The 25,544-nt window shown below is 34.4% G+C and overlaps 1 protein-coding gene across 3 annotated transcripts in view; it reads right to left on the minus strand.

Annotated features, from left to right (window-relative positions):
• Positions 1-25,544, minus strand: part of LOC139978895 (fibronectin type III domain-containing protein 3B-like) — a 36,576-nt gene that overhangs the window by 5,903 nt on the left and 5,129 nt on the right. For 2 of the 3 annotated variants that reach the window (XM_071989451.1, XM_071989452.1), the window contains exons 2-9: positions 9,210-9,491; positions 6,861-7,175; positions 5,857-6,168; positions 4,850-5,161; positions 3,624-3,935; positions 2,423-2,734; positions 1,224-1,535; positions 4-315 (exon numbers count right to left, since the gene is read on the minus strand). In XM_071989451.1, coding sequence (XP_071845552.1) covers positions 4-315; positions 1,224-1,535; positions 2,423-2,734; positions 3,624-3,935; positions 4,850-5,161; positions 5,857-6,168; positions 6,861-7,175; positions 9,210-9,491 — 2,469 coding nt within the window. The remainder of the gene's footprint in view (positions 1-3; positions 316-1,223; positions 1,536-2,422; positions 2,735-3,623; positions 3,936-4,849; positions 5,162-5,856; positions 6,169-6,860; positions 7,176-9,209; positions 9,492-25,544) is intronic. The other variant, XM_071989453.1, reaches the window with a different exon arrangement.

The following is a 25,544-nucleotide window of genomic DNA, read 5'->3' on the forward strand; positions in this document are numbered from 1 at the left end:
TACCTCTCGCAGATGTGTTCTGCGTTTGCACTTTACTGGTAGGTCCGTCTCCAAACGGATTGTCTCTGATAATTCTAACGCGGAAATCATAATCAGTAGTTTCGTTCAGATCATTGAATTGATGAGAGAGTTGTCCTCCTTTGGGTACTTCGGTGAATTCGTCCTCTCCTTGTCCTCGTATTTGTATCTTATACTCAAGAATAGGACCGTATCCATGATCGATTGCCTCGTTCCAGGCTGGCCACGTGACAGTGATGCTAGTTGGTGTGACGTCAGAGAACGTGAGTGGTTCTACTTGTGCATAGGCGGGTGGTTCTATTGAAGATGGTAAAATTATACTGTGAAGTCTAAATTGTTTCATAATTGTGTAACATTTTTCATGTTTTTGATGCATTTACTAAATGTGATAGTCACGGAATTGTTTATTTTTCCTACCTCTGCCTCTTGCAAGGTTTGGGAAAATTATTCACAATATGAAAAAAAAAATAACTATTATCCTCTCTTGTAATTTTTTAAAGTGAAAGTTGAACCTAGAAGCGCTTACAGGCTGAATATGTAAAATCAGTGGCGAATTTTAAATTGGGATGTCAGAAAAATTAAATGAAGAAGTATAAAACGAACAAAGAATGAGTATGTGTATCAGTGCATCTACTGAGAAAAACGATGGCACTATCCATTATCGGTAACTTTCGTTGAGCATTATTAGTTATTTGCCGAGAGGCTGTTTCCAAATTGACAAAGATGCACAGCTTAGCATGGCGTTTCCGGTGTCAAATGTGCAGATAATTGTCTTTTGTTCATGATTGGCGGCCTGGTATATGAAAAACGCATATAGGCATATTTATAATTTGATTAAGACTAGGCTACATATGGGTCAAGAAGGTTTCACGATCAAGACAAACAGATTCATCATGCGTCTTTATAAGACATATTTGTTGTGATCGTTCTCTTGTTTGTTGTGTTCTTTCGTCAAGCGAGAAACTCCATATGAAGACTATTGACACACGCAATGATATTGTTTACGTTTACCTGTATAATTTTCTAAATAAGACAACTTTGGCGAAGGTTCCTCTGAGCTGAATCAAATGGCTTCAAGGAAGAAATTGATATTTGATCTCGATTTCTGCTCAAGCATATTGTGGCAAAAAGGAATTAATTTGAACTAGATCTTCAAGGATAACCCTGGCGTTACAGTATATCCTCAATTAAGGCTAACTCCATACCTCTCGTAGATGTGTTCTGCGTTTGCACCTCACTGGTAGGTCCGTCTCCAAAAAGATGGTCTCTGATAATTCGAACGCGGAATTCATAATCAGTAGTTTCGTTCAGATCATTGAATTGATGAGAGAGTTGTCCTCCTTTGGGTACTTCGGTGAATTCGTCCTCTCCTTGTCCTCGTATTTGTATCCTATACTCAAGAATGGGTCCGTATCCATGATCGATTGCCTCGTTCCAGGCTGGCCACGTGACAGTGATGCTAGTTGGTGTGACGTCAGAGAACGTGAGTGGTTCTGCCTGTGCATAGGACGGTGGTTCTAAAAGAAAATGGTTAATTTATACTGTGAGGTCTAAATTGTATCATAAGTTTACATAATTTTTTCATGTTTTTGATGCATTAACGAAATATGGTAGTCACAGAAATGTTAACTTTCCCTACCTCTGCCTCTTGCAAGGTTTGGGTAAATGTAACACAATTTGAAAAAATGTGAATTTTATCCTATCTTGTTTTTTGAAGTGAAAGTTTAATCTAGAGGCGATTATACGCTAACTATTTGAAATCAGTGGCGATTAACATTGGGATTACAGTAAAATTGATTTTGCAAGTATTACACGAACACATGGTGGGTATGTGTATTAGTGCATCTCACATACGTGAGAAAAACGATAGCACTATGCATCATCGGTAACTATCGTTGAGCATTATCAATTATTTGCCGAGCGGCTGTTTCCAAATTGACGAAGATGCACATGTTAGCATGGCGCTTCCGGTGTCAAATGTGCAGATAATTGTCTTTTGTAAGTGATTGGCGGCGTGGTATATTAAAAACGCATACAGGCATATTTATAATTTGATGAAGACTAGGCTGCATATGGCTCAAGAATGTTTCACGATCAAGGCAAACAGATTCATCATGCGGTTTATAAAACATATTTGATGAGATCGTTCTCTTTTCTGTTGTGTTCTTTCGTCAAGCGAGAAACTCCATGTGAAGAAACCTTCTTTGCACACGCAAAGATATTAATTTAGGTTTAACTGTATACTTTTCTAATTAAAAAAGCATTGGAAAGGTTCCTCAGAGCTAACTCAAATGTTATCTCGAATTCTTCTCAAGCGAATTGTGGATAAATGCACTAGTCTAGCTTGATATTTAAGGATAACCCTGGCGTTATATTATTTTAGCAACTATGGCTAAATCCATACCTCTTGTAGATGTGTTTTGTGTTTGCACTTCACTGGTAGGTCCGTCTCCAAAAAGATGGTCTCTGATAATTCTAACGCGGAATTCATAATCAGTAGTTTCGTTCAGATCATTGAATTGATGAGAGAGTTGTCCTCCTTTGGGTACTTCGGTGAATTCGTCCTCTCCTTGTCCTCGTATTTGTATCCTATACTCAAGAATAGGACCGTATCCATGATCGATTGCCTCGTTCCAGGCTGGCCACGTGACAGTGATGCTAGTTGGTGTGACGTCAGAGAACGTGAGTGGTTCTGCCTGTGCATAGGCGGGTGGTTCTATTGAAGATGGTAAAATTATACTGTGAAGTCTAAATTGTTTCATAATTGTGTAACATATTTCATGTTTTTGATGCATTAACGAAATGTGATAGTCACATAATTGTTTACTTTTCCTACCTCTGCCTCTTGCAAGTTTTGGGAAATTATACACAATATGAAGGAAAAAAATATTATCCTCTCTTGTATTTTTTTTAAAGTGAAAGTTGAACCTAGAAGCGCTTACAGGCTAAATATTTAAAAACAGTGGCGAATTTTAAATTGGGATGTCAGAAAAATTAAATGAAGAAGTATGAAACGAACATAGAATGGGTGGGTATGTGTAAAACGATGGCACTATGCATTATCGGTAACTTTCGTTGAGCATTATCAATTATTTGCCGAGCGGCTGTTTCCAAATTGACAAAGATGCACATGTTAGCATGGCGTTTCCGGTGTCAAATGTGCAGATAATTGTCTTTTGTTCATGATTGGCGTCGTGATATATTAAAAACGAATACAAGCAAATTTACAATTTTATGAAGACTAGGCTGCATATAGCTCACTAAAGTTTCACGATCAAGACAAACATATTCCTAATGCGGCACTAAAAGACACAATCGATGTGATCGTTCTCTTTTCAGTCGTGCACTTTCGTCAAACGAGAAACTACATATGAAGACTCTTGACACACGCAATGATATTGTTTACGTTTACTTGTATAATTTTCTAAATAAGACAACTTTGGCAAAGGTTCCTCTGAGCTGAATCAAATGGCTTCAAGGAAGAAATTAATATTTAATCTCGAATTCTGCTCAAGCATATTGTGGAAAAAGGAATTAATTTGAACCAGATCTTCAAGGATAACCCTGGCGTTACATTATATCCTCAATTAAGGCTAACTCCATACCTCTCGTAGATGTGTCCTGCGTTTGCACCTCACTGGTAGGTCCGTCTCCAAACAGATGGTCTCTGATAATTCGAACGCGGAATTCATAATCAGTAGTTTCGTTCAGATCATTGAATTGATGAGAGAGTTGTCCTCCTTTGGGTACTTCGGTGAATTCGTCCTCTCCTTGTCCTCGTATTTGTATCCTATACTCAAGAATGGGACCGTATCCATGATCGATTACCTCGTTCCAGGCTGGCCACGTGACAGTGATGCTAGTTGGTGTGACGTCAGAAAACGTGAGTGGTTCTGCCTGTGCATAGGACGGTGGTTCTAAAAGAAAATTGTTAATTTATACTGTGAGGTCTAAATTGTATCATAAGTTTACATAATTTTTCATGTTTTTGATGCATTAACGAAATGTGGTACTCACAGAAATGTTAACTTTCCCTACCTCTGCCTCTTGCAAGGTTTGGGTAAATGTAACACAATTTGAAGAAAAAAAATGTGAATATTATCCTATCTTGTTTTTTGAAGTGAAAGTTTAATCTAGAGGCGATTATACGCTAACTATTTGAAATCAGTGGCGATTAACATTGGGATTACAGTAAAATTGATTTTGCAAGTATTACACGAACACATGGTGGGTATGTGTATTAGTGCATCTCACATACGTGAGAAAAACGATGGCACTATGCATCATCGGTAACTATCGTTGAGCATTATCAATTATTTGCCGAGCGGCTGTTTCCAAATTGACGAAGATGCACATGTTAGCATGGCGCTTCCGGTGTCAAATGTGCAGATAATTGTCTTTTGTAAGTGATTGGCGGCGTGGTATATTAAAAACGCATACAGGCATATTTATAATTTGATGAAGACTAGGCTACATATGGCTCAAGAAGGTTCACGATCAAGGCAAACAGATTCATCATGCGGTTTATAAGACATATTTGATGTGAACGTTCTCTTTTCTGTTGTGTTCTTTAGTCACGCGAGAAACTCCATGTGAAGAAACCTTCTTTGCACACGCAACGATATTAATTTAGGTTTAACTGTATACTTTTCTAATTAAAAATGCATTGGAAAAGGTTCCTCAGAGCTAACTCAAATGGCTTCAAGGAAGAAATTAATACGTTATCTCGAATTCTTCTCAAGCGAATTATGGATAAATGCACTAGTCTAGCTTGATGTTTAAGGATAACCCTGGCGTTATATTATTTTAGCAACTATGGCTAAATCCATACCTCTTGTAGATGTGTTTTGTGTTTGCACTTCACTGGTAGGTCCGTCTCCAAAAAGTTGGTCTCTGATAATTCTAACGCGGAATTCATAATCAGTAGTTTCGTTCAGATCATTGAATTGATGAGAGAGTTGTCCTCCTTTGGGTACTTCGGTGAATTCGTCCTCTCCTTGTCCTCGTATTTGTATCCTGTACTCAAGAATGGGACCGTATCCATGATCGATTGCCTCGTTCCAGGCTGGCCACGTGACAGTGATGCTAGTTGGTGTGACGTCAGAGAACGTGAGTGGTTCTACTTGTGCATATGACGGTGGTTCTAAAGGAAGATGGTAAAGCTATACGGTGAAGTCTAAATTACATCATGAGTTGATAACATGTATCATTTTTTGATGCATTAATGAAATGTGATAGTCACATAATTGTTTAATTTTCCTACCTCTGCCCCTTTCAAGATTTTGGAAAATGAAACACAAAATGAAAACAAATTACCATTACCCTCTCTTATTTATTCGAAGTGAAAGTTTCATTTAGAGGCGCTTAGAGACTTAATATTTGGATCTGTGGTGAATTTATAATTCTGATCTTTTAAAACATGTATAACTTTGAACTGCTCGTGTACTAAATAGCATAGTCTGCATTTGTAAGTTGAATATTGATGTGTTATTGTGAACGAATCACAAATCATATATATCATTCGATTCGCATAAGATTTCTTTTCGTTTTCTGTTAGAAAATGGTAGCGTCTACATTGTCAATGTCAACAACCAGCTGTATTCAAATCAAGTAACAAGTCATTAGACTTAATCGCTAATTCAATCCACGTCACTAGTTATTTGTCTGCAAGTCAACTCACAAGTCAACACATTGTGACTCGAGTCTGGCACGTTTCCAAGTCATTGACTTGATTCAACAACAAAACTGTCAAGCAAATTATGATTAAATGTAATTTTCAATTTCAAATCATCGATGGTCCTTGAATTAAGGCATAACTTCTTGTGAATTACTTCATACCTCTCGCAGATGTGTTTTGTGTTTGTTCTTCACTGGTAGGTCCGTCTCCAAAAAGATGGTCTCTGATAATTCTAACGCGGAATTCATAATCAGTAGTTTCGTTCAGATCATTGAATTGATGAGAGAGTTGTCCTCCTTTGGGTACTTCGGTGAATTCGTCCTCTCCTTGTCCTCGTATTTGTATCCTATACTCAAGAATGGGACCGTATCCATGATCGATTGCCTCGTTCCAGGCTGGCCACGTGACAGTGATGCTGGTTGGTGTGACGTCAGAGAACGTGAGTGGTTCTACTTGTGCATAGGACGGTGGTTCTAAAAGAAAATGGAAAACTTATACTGCGAGGTCTTTATTGTATATATATTTTTTTTTCAATTTCAATTTTTTTTTATTCATGATTTTATATAAAAGAAATCATGTCTTCAATGGATTAGCGAAATGTCGTAGTCACAGAATTGTTTATTTTCGTTAAATCTGTCCTCTTAGGTGTGGTAAAAGCTCATTTATTTGAAGCGGAAGTTGATTATCGATGCGCTTAGAGACTAACTTTTTAGATTCAGTGGTGAATTTAGGGAGGTTTGAAAACATGATTTACTTTGAACTGCTTGCGTATTGAAAAGGATACGTCTCCATTTGTTAGTTGAATATGGAGGCTGTATTGAGAATAAATCCAACAGAATATATATTTCGATTGCGCATAAGATTTCTTTCTATTTCATATTAGTAAATGATAGCGTCTACTATGTATTGTCAACAAAACAGTTTTATTTAAATTGAGTCACAAGCCATTTGATTTTATCGTTAATTCAAGACACGTCACTAGTTGTTTGTCTGCAAGTCAACTCACAAGTCAACACAATGTGACTCGAGTTTGGCACGATTCCAAGTCATTGACTCGATTTAAAAGCAAAACTGTCAAGCAAAACATGATTAAATGTAATTTGCGATAACGAATCATGGATGGTATTTTATTTAAGGCATAGCTTTTTATGAATTAGTTTCATACCTCTCGCAGATGTGTTCTGCGTTTGTACTTCACTTGCTATAGGTCCGTCTCCAAAAGGATGGTCTCTGATAATTCTAACGCGGAATTCATAATCAGTAGTTTCGTTCAGATTATTGAATTGATGAGAGAGTTGTCCTCCTTTGGGTTCTTCGAAGAATTCGTCCTCCCCGGGTCCTCGTATTTGTATCCTATACTCAAGAATGGGACCGTGCCCTTTATCGATGGTTTCGTTCCAAGCTGGCCACGTCACGGTGATGCTCGTTGCAGTGACGTTAGTGAACGAGAGCGGTTCCAGTTGTGTGTAGGACGGTGGGGCTGAAATAACATTGTTTATATCCGGTCAGTCCTAGAAGTTGTTAATGCTGTTATTGATACATTTATGTGTAAGAATATGTTTACGAAATTTCTACTTCCTTTTTCCTCTGCTCCTTTTTGAATATGGGACTTGAGTAGGTATATGATTGCTAAAATCATTGACACTGCACATTGTGATTGGAAAGCCGGTGTTAAATAAACAGATGTCGATCATTTGTGAAAAAGGATCTTGGAAACAAGTATTATAATTATCATTATTAAATTACAGACATAGCACTTATTCTAAAAATAAGCTCTAAGTGCTTAACAAAGTTTACAGTGTTTCGTGTAACTATAGTGGCTCAACTGAAATAACGGTGCTAGAAATATATAATGTATCGATTTAAAATAGTAGAATAATCTTTCGCATGGGATCGTTCCTTATAAGAGGTGGCTTTTAGGATAATTTTATACCCTGATTTCTGCTTTAAAGTGTCCCTTGTTAGTTGGTCTTCAATTTACCGGATATTTACTTTACACAATTTATAGCCAAGGATCAATAAAAATACATCTACTTGAAACTACAATTTAGTTTAGTAGAAAAAAAGGATCACGAGGGACACTTAAGTCCCCATCAAGGACCCTATAGAGAGAGGGAAAAAAACTGAAGACACAAACACTCAGACCCGATTACAATGCTTAAAGTGCTTGTCCAAAGCATTCTTATACCCATTGACACTACTTGCAAGTACAACTTTCTCAGGCAAACCATTCCACTCATCCACAACCCTATTAGAAGAAAGTTATGCCGAATATTAATCCTACTATGTGACTTTTGGAGTTTATGACAACGACCTCTGGTACAACCACTGTTAGCAAACATGAAAAAGTCGGTAAAGGATAAATTGTCGAAACCTTACACAATCTTGAAAACCTGGATCAAGTCCCCACGTAACCTCCTAAGCTCCAGTGTGGTGAGATTCAACAGTTGTAACCGCCTATTATAAGGAACACTCTTTAAGGAACTAATCATCCTAGTAGCCCTCCTCTGGACCTTTCAAGTACTTCCTTATCCTTAGCAAAATATGGGTTCCAAGCCTGCACAGCATACTCCAGATGAGGCCTAACCAACTGTTATAAAGCCTAACTACGATGTCCTCTTTTAGAATACTGAAGTTCCTCTTGATCATACCCAAAATCCTATTACCTCTTTTAGCAGCTTCAGGACAATGTTTAGAAGGTTGCAGAGATAAGTCAATGTAGATACCTAGGTCTCTTTCAACAGAGACCTCCTGTAACTCCACACCATTAAGATTGTATGTAAACTTTTGGTTACTACTACCAATGTGCATTACCTTGCATTTATCAATATTAAAAAGCATTTGCCACCCCTGAGACCAGGAAAAAACCTTATCCAAATCCGTTTGGAATTTCTCAGAGTCGCTTTTGGAAGAGACCTCAGAATACAATTTGGTGTCATCAGCAAATTTCTTGGCTGTAAACAAAATATCTCCGTCGATGTCATTTATATAGGCAACAAACAACAAGGGACCCAATATATGAAGAACTCGAGACAATAACAACTACAAAGCGGTAAATGATGATTTCATGCAATTTGAAGGAAACAGATATTACGAAATCCATATTAAAAATTGATCTATATTTTCCAAACAAAACTACCGAAATTTTTATATCTGCAGTAAAAGTTGTTTAGATAAGCCAGCGAAATCTACATTGGTATTTGATTTGGATGACTTCCGGTCGAATAAAATTGAAAACTTACAAAGAGCATGATGTCACAAAATGATATTTAGAGTCAGCATTGTAGAAAGGGACTCATTAACACAAGGTGCAATACGTTCTTCTTTCAATAATATTGTTCAAAGCGTCGATGACAGCCACGTGACGGGTTGTCATAGGATTTGTCACCATTAAAACGCTTTGAACACTTGAAAATATAGAACACTTTTATAAAGACGATTTTTTTTGATAGAGACATCCAAGAGTTGCAGGTTAGAAAAATGAATATTTCAAAACAAAATGTTTTTTTCTTACTCTGACAAAAAGGTAAACTCGAGTCAAGGCATACAGACTCGTCAGATGTCACCATAGGACAGAATTGATTTGATGCTTTCTCTGCGCATGGCCCGTTTTCTCTCATCCAAATGCGACCTCTGCCAGCCTGCCCATGCGTAGAACGATATTTTCGAAAGACAGCCGGAGGTACTCTGAATATAAAAACGCGTTGGTCCGACCAAGGGGTATTAGTATGGCCAACGCTACCCTCATTGATTAGCGACATCCGTCCTCCGTAGACTAAATTTTTGTCTGCACATGCTGTTCACAGAATATAAAAAATAAACGATAAAGAAGTGTTATTTGTGCAACCATAGCACCACAGAGATAAGTGTCAAAACAGAAGAGCTCGAACCGATTCAGATTACTTCTCCTTACTTCTTCAGATTATTCACCACGACAGTTCTTATAAAAAAGAAACAGCTTTATAGCAGCTTCTTGCATTTTGTCGCCGTTTTATCACCCTATTGATATGTCCATCGAGTTTTTTACATGGATTCTTCACACAACAGGAGCTAAGATATTAACCCTGTCAAGAGCGTTAATTGGCTAGTAATTAAAGACTTTTGCAGATGATTAGAGTGTCTTCCGACAAATTCCTCATTTAAAATTAATCGCACGCAGTTCCCCAATCCACTAGGTTGATTTCAACTAATAGCTAACATGTTTATTTATGAGTCGTGGCTTAAAATCAGCCAGTTGGGACAATTTCATTATGCTAATACCTTTCTAAACTGTACTCAATTATCATGCTCTAAAAGCACTGGTATTGACAGTATAGGTATTGACAGTATAAACAGCTCCTGACCTTGATCTGATAGAAACATGATATTCATACTGCTCGTACTGACAATATGAGTGCTCTGAAGTGGGTCATGACACTAGAGTATAGACAAAATTGTCCCAACTGGGTGCTTAAAATAGATGATTTCAAATCCACCTTTTAGTAAGATTGCCGTTCATGTTTTCCCCACTGCCCAATTTTTCACCTGTCACGTAATCAACTTGCCATGCCTATAGCAAAGGAGATCACCTTGGAACTGTCACTTGCACAGCTCAAATTACCCGCAATCTACAGAGAGAGGCTATTAAAATATCGTTCATATAATTTAAATAAAATTATATTATATTATATTATATTATATTATATTATATTATATTATATTATATTATATTATATTATATTATATTATATTATATTATATTATATTATATTATATTATATTATATTATATTATATTATATTATATTATATTATATTATATTATATTATATTATATTATATTATATTATATTATATTATATTATATTATATTATATTATATTATATTATATTATATTATATTATATTATATTATATTATATTATATTATATTATATTATATTATATTATATTATATTATATTATATTATATTATATTATATTATATTATATTATATTATATTATATTATATTATATTATATTATATTATATTATATTATATTATATTATATTATATTATATTATATTATATTATATTATATTATATTATATTATATTATATTATATTATATTATATTATATTATATTATATTATATTATATTATATTATATTATATTATATTATATTATATATTTTTTTTTTCTTTTTTTTTCCTCCGTTTATTTCAACTATACATTAATATACAAATATACAAATAACGTATCCATTCAAAAATAGCAAAAGTTAAATAACAATGAAATTGAGCAACACCATGCAGTATAATAACGACCAACATGGCGGATAGAAAACAAATTAGTATGAAAGGAACAAGTAGAAGAATAACCACAAGAAGAATCCCAGACTTACTAGAAAATATTACAACAAATAACAGCAAATTATAACAATTGAGGATGTGGAAATTGCGAAAAATTAAATTAAATATTTGAGGTTTTTATTAATGAGGAGAAAGCATCCTTGAGTTCCTCGAAATTAATGTTATTCTTATTATTCTTTTTGTTATGACGAAAAATATAGTTCTCCACCTTTAATGCAAACGTGAACTTATGAATAAATTCATTACAACTTAAGGTCTTGTTTTGACGCTTGGTACTGAAAATATAGAACTTAAGATGAAGAATGAGAAAATTATAAGGGTGACGTTTCTTTAATAAAAACCCGAAGAATAGATCCTCTTTTGTAAAGTGAATATTTATACCAATCACCTTACTGACCACTTCACCTATAAAAGAAGATGTGATGTGACATTCCCAGAAAAGATGATGAATGGTTTCAATTTCAATTTTACAGAATGAACATAACGTGTTGTCAGAGTTACCCATGAGGTTAAGAAGTCTGTTGGTTGGAAGAATTCTATGTAAGAAACGGAATTGAAAGTAGGAGAGTCTCGTCTCAGAAATAGAGTACCAGGGCATACTGAAAATGTTACTCCAATCGTGACAACTGAAACCCCTAAACTCTGCTTTCCATTTGGCCATAGCAGTTGGCTCCACTGCAATTTTAGTCATGTAGAAATTACGATAAAGATACTGAGAAACAGAACCTGTATGAAACAATATGTTATCAAACAAATCAATATTTAAATTACTAATGTCATTTATGCTACACCCACTCTGCTTCCACTGAAGAGGGATACTGCGAATCAGTCCCCAGTAAACAGTAAAGGGAAAGTGTGCCAGCTGGAACTTTTCTTTAAAAGTGTGGTAACTTAGGGCCTTATAGTTAATGTCAAAAAAATCCGAAACAAACTTCACACCCTTTTTGTACATGAAATCATAGTAGAAAATCTTGTTATTGATGCGAATATGATGATTGTTCCAAATGATTTGTTTACCGAAGTTATCAGAGGGAGAATAAAAAGAAGCCTCCAGCCAGGCTCTAACTGTTTGGTCTACAAACATATTAGACAAGCGTGGGAGATCTTCCACCTTACAATTACACTGAAAAAGCAGCTTACCACCTAACTTGGACAAACTGTCAGTAAAAAATAGCTTCCATACTCCTTCAGTGTTATCGCAATAACGCTTTATCCAGGTACATTTTAAACTGTTAATGAAACTTGGGATGTGCACAACATTTAAACCTCCTTTATCTAAACCATTTATGACACTGTTTCGCTTGACTTTATCCGGGTTTCCTGACCAAATGAAATCAAAAATGGTACTCTCTACATCCTTAATAAAGTCACGCGGTGGGTTAGGAAGAACCAAAAACAAATACACAAGCTGTGATAGTGCATAACTTTTAACCAGAACGTTGCGGCCTACCGGGGTAAGATCTCTTGTAGACCAAAGTCGCAAACAGCTTTTAAGCCTTGAAAGTTTGGATATATAGTTTAATCTAAAGAGATCGTTCCCATTGTGCGTAAACCAAATACCTAACATCCTAACAGGACCAGCGGAAAACTTTAGATTATAGTTGTTTACAAAAGCAGGGTGGTGATGGACGTAAGACCCGAGAGGAAACAAAATGGATTTATCCATATTAATAGTCAAACCCGACGAAATTTTATAAATGTTAAGAATACGGAGAGCTTCATTTAAGGATGACTGGCTACCGTCCAGGAAGAATGTGGTGTCATCCGCATACTGAAGAAGCTTAGTTTCGATACCACCAATTTCAATACCATGTAATCTGCTACACTTTGTATAGATAGCCAAAACCTCAGTACAAATAATAAATAAGTACGGGCTAAGCGGGCAGCCTTGACGCACGCCTCGCTGCACCGGAAAAAAACCGGTTGAATAGCCATTATTGCAAACACAAGCTGTGCAGTTGCTGTAAAAAGTACGAACCCAATTTATGAAACTTTGACCAAAGTTAAAAAACCTTAAAGATCTTATAAGAAAACTCCACTCTAGTTTGTCGAAAGCCTTCTCGAAATCGACGAACAACATAAAACCTGACATTTTGTGGAAATTACAGTGATCAATGAGATCAAGAACGTACCGGATATTTTCCCCAATAAACCGGCCGTGTAAAAAACCTGTTTGGTTAGGACCAATGATAGTTTCAATGACACATTTCAGTCTAGCAGCGATAGCCTTTGCACCAATCTTATAATCCGTATTCAGTAAAGTAATTGGGCGGTAATTATTTAAGTGGGTAGAATCTTTTTCCGGTTTTGGAATGAGGGTAATAATGCCTCTGGATTGTTCATGAGAGAGATGGATATTATTGTAGGAATAATTTAAAGAGTCAACTACATAGTTCCCCAGAAGATGCCAAAACTTTTTATAAAAATTTGCTGAAAGGCCATCACTGCCGGGAGATTTGTCATTAGTTAAAGAGTTAAGTGATATACTACACTCCTCGAACGTAAGTTCCCCTTCACAGCTATTAGAGTCATTCTGATTTAAATGCTTCGGGGGCAAATTAAGAAAAATAGTATCCGGGTTACAATGACTGCTCTTATATAAATTTCCATAAAACTTTTTGATATTTTGGAGAATAACATTACCGTCCGTATGAATATTACCATTAGCATCACAAATCTTACGAATAGAGTTCTTTTGTTTATTGCGTTTCTCAAGGTTAAGAAAATATTTGGTGTTCTTTTCGCCTTGTTCTACCCAACGAGCACGAGAGCGGATAATAGTTCCTTGAAGTTTAATATCGTAGAAGAGTAGCTGTTCATTTCGGGCATCTTGTAATTGTGTTCGGGTCTCAGGTGAATCGTTGCTGAATAGATGTTGTTCCAGTTGGGCTATTTTTTCTGTAAGCTCTTCCTCTCTATGTCGCCTTTCTTTTGCTTTTTTCCTTGCGAAGTCTATGCTATCTTTGCGTATCAGAAACTTGAGTCCTTCCCATCGCGATGATGGGTTTGAGTATGAGATATCGGGTACATAGTCCTGGATGGTATTTGTGATCGTAAAAACATAATCTGGGTCGCTTAAGAGAGAATTATTTATCTTCCAGTAACCAGGTCCTCTCTTTTCGTTGGCTAGAGTGAGTGAGAGATTTACGAAGGAATGGTCTGATTGAATGCCTGGAGAGTGTGACGACTCGGATACTGAATGGGCGATATGACGAGAAATCAGGAAAAAATCTAAACGGCAGTACAAACCTGGGGTGATATTGGAGGTCCAAGTAAAATTTTCAGTTCTGGGATTTCTCTCCCTCCATATGTCGATTAGGGACAGCCCGGTCATAAAAGAAATACATTCGTTCCGTGCACGAAAATTTGTTCTTTGCTGCCCCCCTTTCTTGTCGATGTCAAGACTGAACACAAAGTTAAAGTCTCCTCCTATGATCAACGTATCACAAGTAAACACAGAAATGGTTTGAAAGAGATTAATAAAAAAAGTTGGGTTATCCAGGTTGGGGCCATAGATGCACACAATGGTTACAATCTTGTCTGTAATCGCTATATCCGCAATTATGTATCTGCCTAAGTCATGACTATGCCACTTTAAAATGTTAACGTTGAAAGAGGGTTTAAATAAAATGAAGACACCGCAACTGTCATGTGTGCCATGAGAAAATATAATTTGTCCTCCCCATTCATTTTGCCAGAGTTTCTCATCCATAGGAAGGGTGTGAGTCTCTTGTACCATAATGATTTGTGCATTCCTTCGGTGGAGATAGGAAAAAAGACGCCGCCTTTTATTATTCTGACGCAATCCCCTAGCATTATAAGAGACCATTTTGATGTCGTCAGCCATTTGAGAACTGGATGATATTAAGTGCTGGAACAGATACGTCAACGAACTTGATGATAGTGGAGGATGAACACAAACAGACGAAAACGAATAAAAACGAAAAGATCAATCCAAACTGGGAGTGATACCAAAGAGGCAGAGGTTGCCCCATGCCACGGGGAATTGGTTCCCGATTTGAAAAAGGTGACATCATTGTAATGTCAGCGGCTGGTTACAATAACATGCCCTCCCGGGGACTTGACGAAATGTACTAGTGGAAAAAACATCAGTGAAAGGATGCACGTGCTTGTGTTGGACCAAACTTATATGGTTTACCTGAGCTTCCACGCCAGCAACCTCCAGTAAAACGTAATCTTGTGCCTTGCTGGAAAAGTTCCTGAACTTCTGACTTATATTTTCTCTTTTCGGCTAGATCGATCTTGGTCAGGTCATCAATAATGTAGTAGCGTTTGCTCGATAGGGCTTCTCTGGCATGCTTTAAAGTGGTGACCTTATCTTGGTAGTATGAGAGCTTCACCAAGATATGTCTGTCTCTATTCGGGACTGATCTTCCGTCCCTGTGAGCCCGTTCCAGCCTGCAATCTTGGATTCCAACTTCATTCAGCACCTTTTTAGCAATTTCAAGACAGTTTTCTCCATCTTGGGTTGTAAAACCAACGATTCTGATGTTGTTCCTCCTGGAAAATCTTTCGTTCTTGTTGATAAGTTGTGAATGGCTAAGTCTATTGTCCTCCAGAATCTTTAGTCTATTTTCCAGGGATGAGCACCTCTGCTTTAAAGCAGTGTTCTCTGCTTTAATTTCTTCAACGCTTTGTCGCAAGTCGTCAATGGTCTTTGAGAATTCTTGTTGTAGGCTTTCAAACTCTTTGACCATACGACTCTTTAATCCGTTAATCTTCGTGGCCAACGAACTCACTGCCTCTATCTGGAGGGCTTCAACGTCTGAGTCAGACTCGTCGCACTGGTGTTGTGTTAGGCTTTGGCCTAAGCTTTGCTGACTAGAGGCCTGCGAGCGTTTCTTGATACCAACACTGCCTTTTGGTCGACCGCCTGGCATTTTTAGAAACGTATGTCGATTGAAAGTGATGTGGAATGCCAAAAGATTCCTGTGATCACACAGAACCAATTATTAGTAAGTCTAAATACCTTTTTTATGAAAATATCTGTAGTCCCTCGGGAGCTAACGTCTGACTATGGCGACATGTTAGGCTCGAACCCGATATTATATTATATTATATTATATTATATTATATTATATTATATTATATTATATTATATTATATTATATTATATTATATTATATTATATTATATTATATTATATTATATTATATTATATTATATTATATTATATTATATTATATTATATTATATTATATTATATTATATTATATTATATTATATTATATTATATTATATTATATTATATTATATTATATTATATTATATTATATTATATTATATTATATTATATTATATTATATTATATTATATTATATTATATTATATTATATTATATTATATTATATTATATTATATTATATTATATTATATTATATTATATTATATTATATTATATTATATTATATTATATTATATTATATTATATTATATTATATTATATTATATTATATTATATTATATTATATATATATATATATATATATTCCATCCGTAATTTATTTCTCTTCTCAACACAATATAAAACAGCACGGTGTCACAGCACCTTTATATCAAATTATAATACTCCAATACAATACATGCTCCTAAACATTTTCAAAACAATTATCGAACTTAATCAATTTATGCTCCTTTTTCTCTTTTTGCAGAAGAAACTTTTCAACTGATAATTGAAATCGAAATTTCACTGAAAATTCCTCAGCTGTCGGAATCTTGTTCTGTACCTTACAAGAGAAAATATAATATTTGGCATTGAAAATTAAGAAATTTATCGGGTTTAATTCATCATTGATACATCCGAAAGATATAATATAGGGAGAAAGCTCAAAACTACATTTCCACCATTTTCTAACAACCTCCTTCCAAAATGAATCAACATAATTGCAAAACCAAAATAAATGCTCCAGAGTCTCATCAAAATTGTTGCAAAAACTACAAGTTGGGGTGTTAGCAATTCCGATTCTATGCATGTACTGATTAACACCAAGAATTCGATGCAAGAATCGGAACTGAAAATACCGAATTTTGGGATCCCTGACAGCCGTATATATTAAAGAAAATATTCGTTGCCAATTCCAGTCGACTGTGCGATATTTTTCTTCCCATTTTAGTTTTGCCCTAGGGGTAGTAACCTTATCTTTAACTAAGTTCTCGTATACACATATATTGCTTTTCGGTGCGAATATGAACTTTGTCATACGTTGACCATTAATATTTAAATTAGCATCATCACTCAAATTATTTCTCCAATACCTCGGGATTGCCGAAACAATACTAAAGTAATTAAGATAGGAAAAATGTTCAATGTCGTGCTTTTCCAGGAAGTCCCTATACTGTAGTATGGTACCATCCTCATTAAAAAAAATACTAACATAGTACGCACCGGCTCTAAAAAGTCTTTCATTGTAAATGATCTGTTTATCAATCTTGATAAAAGAATTATTTAGGATTATTTGATTGCCATAATTACCTACAGGAATATTGTAATTGTAATGAGCCCAAGCTTGACAGACCTCTTTTACAAATACATTTGAAATATCATTAACATCTGTGTTCTGAAAATTACAATTAAACAAGAACCTACAGCCATGGGCCTTCAAGCAGTAATCAAACAGATCCTTCCACGGTCTATGATTATCATCTAGATACATTTTAACCCAAGATGTTTTTAAACTTGTTGCAAACAAGGTGACGTCAATCATACGTAGCCCACCATCTTGTTTATTATTTAAGAGAACGCTTCTCCGTATTTTGTCTGGCTTATCATCCCAGATAAATTTATGAAACAACCTATTTATCTCTTGAAGAAAATTCACAGGAGGAGACGGCAACACTGTAAGGATATACACCAATTGGGACACTGCGAAAGTTTTAATAATAATAATTTTGCCTATAGGAGTTAAATCTCGCTTCGACCATTGGTGAATAAGATTCTTTATACGAGATAGCTTTGGCAAGTAATTTAACTTGAAGAAGTCTTCCGCGTGATGCGTGAAATTAATACCAAGATAGTTGACCGGACCATGTGTAATACGGAAATTAAATTCATTGAAATAACCCGGGTAATTGGGGACTAGGGACCCCATTAGAAAAAAAAGTACGACTTACTCATATTAACCTGCAATCCTGAACACTTAGAAAATATGACTTCATTAAAAGTGTCTCTGCTACCATCAGTTATTATAACACTATCATCAGCATATTGGGAAATTTTGAATTCGCTAGTACCGACTCTAATACCGTTGATGGCCCTATTTAATTTTACCATACTGGTGAAAATTTCACTACAAATGATAAATAAATAAGGGCTAAGTGGGCACCCTTGCCTCACCCCACGAGAAATATTAAAATATTCAGATATAAAGCCATTATTAGTTATACACGTACTAACGTTTCTGTAAAAAGTGGAGATCCATTGCTTCAGATCGGGACCGAAATTAAAAAAAGCAAGCGTATCCTGAACAAAGCCCCAGTCTAATTTGTCGAAGGCCTTCTCAAAGTCCAAAAGGAGCAAAACCCCAGGGACATTCCTTTCATCACAATAGGAAATAAGGTCTAAAACAGTTCTAATGTTTTCCCCTATATACCGTCCTTTGAGAAAACCGGTCTGCTCGGGGCTTATCAATTCCGCAAGATTTTGCTTTATGCGAAAAGCGATACTTTTAGATGCAATCTTATAATCAGAGTTTAGTAGAGAAATGGGTCTCCAATTCTTAAGATGCTCTAATTCTTGGGGATTTTTGAAGCTTTTGGAAGCAAGGTAATAATCGCCCTCCCCTGCTCGTCAGAAACAAACCCATGTCTAAAGGCATAATTAAAAGAATCTACAACGATATTGCCAATGTCATTCCAAAAAACTTTATAAAATTCTGAAGGAAGCCCATCAGATCCTGGCGACTTATTCCGTGGCAAAGACAGCAGAGTACGGGTACACTCTCCCAATGTTAACTCTCCCTCACAAGCACTCCTCTGTTCGTTTGACAATTTGATATGATTGATGTCATTTCTATAGAAAGAGGTCGAATCCACATTATAATCTTTAGTATACAGATTTTTGTAGAACACAGTAGCCTCTTTTAAAATTTGACCACTATTGGTGATAACATCACCACTGTCGTTAATAATTCTGTTGATAGAATGGCTTAATTTATTACGATTTTCCAAATTCAGAAAATAACTCGAACTTTTCTCGCCCTTCTCCACCCATCTTGCACGTGACCTTACGATAAACCCCATTAATTTATAATCGTAACAAAGGTCGAGCTGATGCCGTGCATCGGTCAACCTTAATTTAACTTCGTTGGATGGACGATTCGCATGAACCTGCTCCAAAAAGGCAATATCCTCTATAATTTTACGTTCTTTCTTATGACGTTGTTTAGATTTATAAACCGAATATGCTATAGACTTTGTGCGAACGTTTACTTTAATAGTTTCCCACAATAGGCTGGGGTTACACAAAGAATGGAACGAAACGTCTCTAATTGTATTCATAATTACCTCTCTGGTACGATCGATATATTCCTCCTCATTCAGAAACGAGGTATTTAATTTCCAAATTCCTCTTTCGATTCCAAGATTTAGTGTTAAGGTTATGCTAGAGTGATCAGAGCCAAAAATAGGAACTATATTTGCTTTATAAGTACTGGTTCTCAAATGTCTTGAAATCAAAAAAGAAATCGAGCCTACAATGAATGCTGGGTTCAACATTCGAATGCCACGTAAACTTATTAATCATAGGGTTTAATTCCCGCCAGATGTCAATTAAATTTAATTGTTGTGACATTTTCAAAACTTCAGAACGTGCATTAAAATTTGTCCTTTGCTGCCCCCCAATTTTATCTAGAGCAAGGTTCCAAACGAAATTGAAATCTCCTCCCCAAATGAATGTACCTGACTCAAGGTTGTTCAAATAACCAGCAATTTCAATGAAAGTCTCTCTACTGTCAATATTCGGACCATAAACATTTATAAGAATGAGATCTTGATTGTTAACTAAAAGGTGTAGAATGACATATCTACCTTCCGTATCCTCAACATTGTTCTTTACCAAAGTATAAAGAGAAGGCTTAAAGAGTATTGCAACTCCCTTACTCTTATTTGTTCCGTGAGAAAAATATAACTTGCCTCCCCACTCATTTGACCAGTATTGACAGTCGTTTGGAATTGAATGAGTTTCTTGCAAGAAAACGATATCGTAATTATGCCTGTGTAAATAAGTAAATAGCTTTCTGCGTTTCTTAAAATCTCTGATGCCCCGGGCATTAAACGAACAGATAGTAATATGGTTGCTCATCCGATGTTAGATCACTATGAATATCTAAACAGCAAGTTAAGAGGTGGGTCTTACCGTGTGTGTCTTATTATATTATATTATATTATATTATATTATATTATATTATATTATATTATATTATATTATATTATATTATATTATATTATATTATATTATATTATATTATATTATATTATATTATATTATATTATATTATATTATATTATATTATATTATATTATATTATATTATATTATATTATATTATATTATATTATATTATATTATATTATATTATATTATATTATATTATATTATATTATATTATATTATATTATATTATATTATATTATATTATATTATATTATATTATATTATATTATATTATATTATATTATATTATATTATATTATATTATATTATATTATATTATATTATATTATATTATATTATATTATATTATATTATATTATATTATATTATATTATATTATATTATATTATATTATATTATATTATATTATATTATATTATATTATATTATTTTTTTTTTTTTTTTTTTTCTCCTGTTTATTTCTTCGATAGTATATATACAAAAACATACAATGTCAAATGTAATTTTGTTGTTATGCAATAATTAATCGAGAATGAAGCTGTTTTTTAAGTCATCATATAAATAGCGTTTCTTACAGTACTGTTGAACTTTTACAGCAAACTTAAACTTATAAAAGAATGTTTCCGTGTCTAGTTGTACATTCCTTCTTGAGCAATCAGAAATATAAATCTTCATATGTAAAATTAGAAAATTATATGGACTGTATTCCTGATATAGAAAACCAAAGAAAATATCTTCTTTCGAAAAGAAAAACTGCTTGTTCAATAGTCGTCTCTCAATATCTAAAATAAAACAGGAGACCAGGCTACAATCCCAAAAGAGGTGTTCAATAGTCTCCTCATGTAGTTTACAAAAAGAACAATTTGGCGAGTCTACCATATTCATTTTAAAAAGCAATTTCTTAGTAGGGATAATTCTATGCAAAAATTTGAACTGAAAATATTGCAAACGTGCTTCAGTAATACTCTTGTATGGCATCCTAAACAACATCGCCCACTGCTCAGATTCAAAAGAATAAACAGTGTTCCACTTATTAAGTGAGGTGGGCAAAGAGGTTACCCCTTTTAGAAAAACCGGATAAAGTATGTGGGAAACGGAATAATTACCCATAATTTTCTCAAGTAAGAGTTCACTGACAGTAGGGTTATTATCGGTATCCTGTAAGCCGATTTTCCAATGACGAGGAATCGCTTTAATTAAACCCCAGTAGTGAATAAACGAAAAATTACCAATATTGTAGGTCCTAACAAAAGTAAGGAAATCAAGAGGTCTATTATTAACATCAAAAAAGTCGGCAATTTTCATAATCCCCTTTTTGAACAGAATATCATAAAAAATGGTCTTACTGTTAATTTTTACACTGGAATTATTCCAGATATACTCATTTCCAAAATTATTATTAGGTGGGGCATAAGATACTTCACACCAAGCATCCAAAACTTGGCGGAGAAAAATATTCTTAATAAAACTAATATCCGTTTTTGAACAATTACACTGGAAGAAGAATTTATTTCCATATGGCTTCAAAACCGTAGTGAAAAATATTTTCCAAGGGCTCTCATTAACAGAAAAATAACGGCGAACCCAAGTACACTTTAAGGATTTCATAAAACTATCAATGTGTGTAACCCTTAGTCCTCCTTCATCAATATTATTAATCATAGTACTCCTCTTAACCTTGTCAGGGCGCCCACACCAAATGAAATCGAAGATTATTCTTTCCACATCCTTAACAAAACTGGAGGGAGGGTTAGGTAAGACAAGGAATAGAAACACAAGTTGCGAAAGGGCAAGAGACTTAACTATGGTATTCCGGCCAATTGGGGTCATATCCCTGACAGACCACGAGCGTAGGCATGATTTTAGTCGGGATAACTTTGGAGTATAGTTAAGCTCAAACAAATCATTTCTATTGTTCGTAAAGAAAATGCCCAAATAGCTAACTGGTCCACTGCTAACGGCAATACCACTGAATGAAGTAAAAGGCCAATCACGAGCAAAAGAGCCAAGAGGAAAAAGAACAGACTTATTATAATTGATAACCAACCCAGAGGCTTCCTTCAAGTCACTTAAAATTTGCAAAGTTTTCTGCAATGAACCTCTAGAGCTATCTAAAACGAAAACAGTATCATCAGCATACTGTAAAAGCTTGTAATTATAGTTTCCTACACAAAGGCCCCCTATTTCCTTATTATACAAAACACTAAGTGATAAGAGTTCTGCACATAAAATAAACAAATAAGGACTCAAGGGGCAACCCTGCCTAACTCCTCTACCAATACGGAAGTAACCTGTTGAGTAGCCGTTATTGATTACGCAAGCCATACTATTATTGTAAAGTACAGAAACCCATTTCCTAAAATCTTCACCAAAATTAAAGTAAGCAAGGGTTTTCTGAATAAAACTCCATTCAATCTTGTCGAATGCCTTCTCAAAATCAACAAAAAGCAAAAACCCCGAAATTTTACTGTCAGTTGTATAATCAATTAAATCCAAGATACATCTTATATTCTCGCCAATGAAACGACCCTTAATGAAACCAGTTTGTGTAGACCCTACAAGAGAAGAAATACAAGATTTAAGTCGAGTTGCCAAAACTTTAGCACCGATCTTATAGTCAGTATTGAGTAAAGTAATTGGACGGTAGTTTTCAAGTTTGTATATTATATTATATTATATTATATTATATTATATTATATTATATTATATTATATTATATTATATTATATTATATTATATTATATTATATTATATTATATTATATTATATTATATTATATTATATTATATTATATTATATTATATTATATTATATTATATTATATTATATTATATTATATTATATTATATTATATTATATTATATTATATTATATTATATTATATTATATTATATTATATTATATTATATTATATTATATTATATTATATTATATTATATTATATTATATTATATTATATTATATTATATTATATTATATTATATTATATTATATTATATTATATTATATTATATTATATTATATTATATTATATTATATTATATTATATTATATTATATTATATTATATTATATTATATTATATTATATTATATTATATTATATTATATTATATTATATTATATTATATTATATTATATTATATTATATTATATTATATTATATTATATTATATTATTGAAGTAAGATTTAAATAGATAAGCTAGTTATGTGTGTGTCATCGTGGGGTCAATGAGGTTGAGAAAATCATAGAAAATGATGCAAAAAGCTGCTTTAAGGAAAAAGACACGAACACTGTACGTATCAAGAATTACTCACAATATAATATCATTGCTTAGGTTTGAGTCATAGTGTAAAATTACCCTCCCAGGGATATGGCGAGTAATAACATACATATAATTGGGTATCATTCCTGTCTATACTCTGATGGTCCTCTCAAACCCCATCCTCTTCCCACAAACCAAGAGAAAACACTTTACGATTGCAAAACATATTGATTCAGGTTGCTTTTGTTTCACTCGTATAAAGCTGCAATCAAGTGAAGTGCCCGGGGACAGATTTGGCAATTATTTCCTTATTGCTTGAAAACAAAAAGCAGGTTTCGTGTTTGATCATATACAGGATTCCGTGACATCGTGTTTCGTGTCCCGAGTGTAAGATCATTCTTATAAAACCATGCATCATGCTAAACTCAGGAACTTTTGACATATATTAGTTTATTAATTTATTAATAGTGGAGCTCGAATTCGGATTCGATACTTTTGATGAAACCAACGATTCGAGTGATGATAACAAAGGGGATATTTCGGTCACTAAATTCCATTGAATTAAAAAAAAAGATGGAAATTTTATGCATCTTCGGGTCAATATAACATCCAGATATAATTTTGCATGGCTTCAACGATATGAATTTTTCAATTTGGTGATACTATGTCAATGCTTCTAGCATCAGAAGAGGGAATGGTGTTATTCTCATTTAACAAGTCAACCTTAAAAACAAGGTATATAAAGTCATGATGAAATCAATTGTAATAGGTTTAATCCTTTTGCTCTTGGTTTTTCTTGAAGTAGGCTACAAGGGTAAATTGCTACTTAGTTCAGGAAGGGACATAAGCTAACCGAGTATCATTAGGATATATACCAAAGACTTCTAGATTGGAGAAAATGGGAAATCCGATCTGCTTAGTACAGTAACTAGTGAAACAACACAGCGTCACGTTTTTTGTCCATGGGGTAACGAGCCCTTACTAGATGGGTGGGTAGGCCAAGGTAACTACAACGTATTATTTAATCTAATTGCGAATATTACAGTCGGGGTATGATTTTCATTCAATTCAATTAATTTATTCAGCCAATGTATAAAATATCACACATTATCTGATTATTACCGATCCCAACCCCAGTCTCTTAACTGATCTACCCCCAACCCCAGTCTCCTTACTGATCTACCCTCTGCCCCAGTCTCTTTACTGATCTACCCTCAACCCCAGTCTCCTAGCGGGTCTACCATCAACCCCAGTCTCTTTACTGATTTATCCTCAGCCCCAGTCTCCTAACTGATCTACCCTCAACCCCAGTCTCTTTACTGATCTATCCTCAACCCCAGTCTCCTTACTGATTTACCATCAACCCCAGTCTCCTTACTGATCTACCTTCAATCCCAGTCACCTTACTGATCTTCCCTCAACCCTAGTCTCCTAATTGATCTATCCTCAACCCTAGTCTCCTAATTGATCTACCCTCAACCCCAGTCTCCTTACTGGTCTACATTCAACCCCAGTCTCTTTACTGATCTACCCTCAACCCCAGACTCCTTACTAATCTACACTAAACCCCAGTCTCCTTACTAATCTACACTGAGAATAGATACTACGTGGGATTTGTAAACCGAAACCTCTTTTTCGAATGTTTAATTAGTTAATTAGTTCTTAGATTTCACTTCAATAACAACGATAGTGTATAAAGTAAACGAACCGGTATATTCAAATTGCGAAAACGTACTGCGTCCAAATATTTGTATTTCACTATTAATAGATGATATTCCCCTGACCCTACACTTGATCCGTGATCGTTTAAAACGCTTAAAAACGTCTAGCATCTGGGAAG

This window comes from Apostichopus japonicus, chromosome 13, assembly GCF_037975245.1.
Source record: "Apostichopus japonicus isolate 1M-3 chromosome 13, ASM3797524v1, whole genome shotgun sequence".
Taxonomy (NCBI): domain Eukaryota; kingdom Metazoa; phylum Echinodermata; class Holothuroidea; order Aspidochirotida; family Stichopodidae; genus Apostichopus; species Apostichopus japonicus.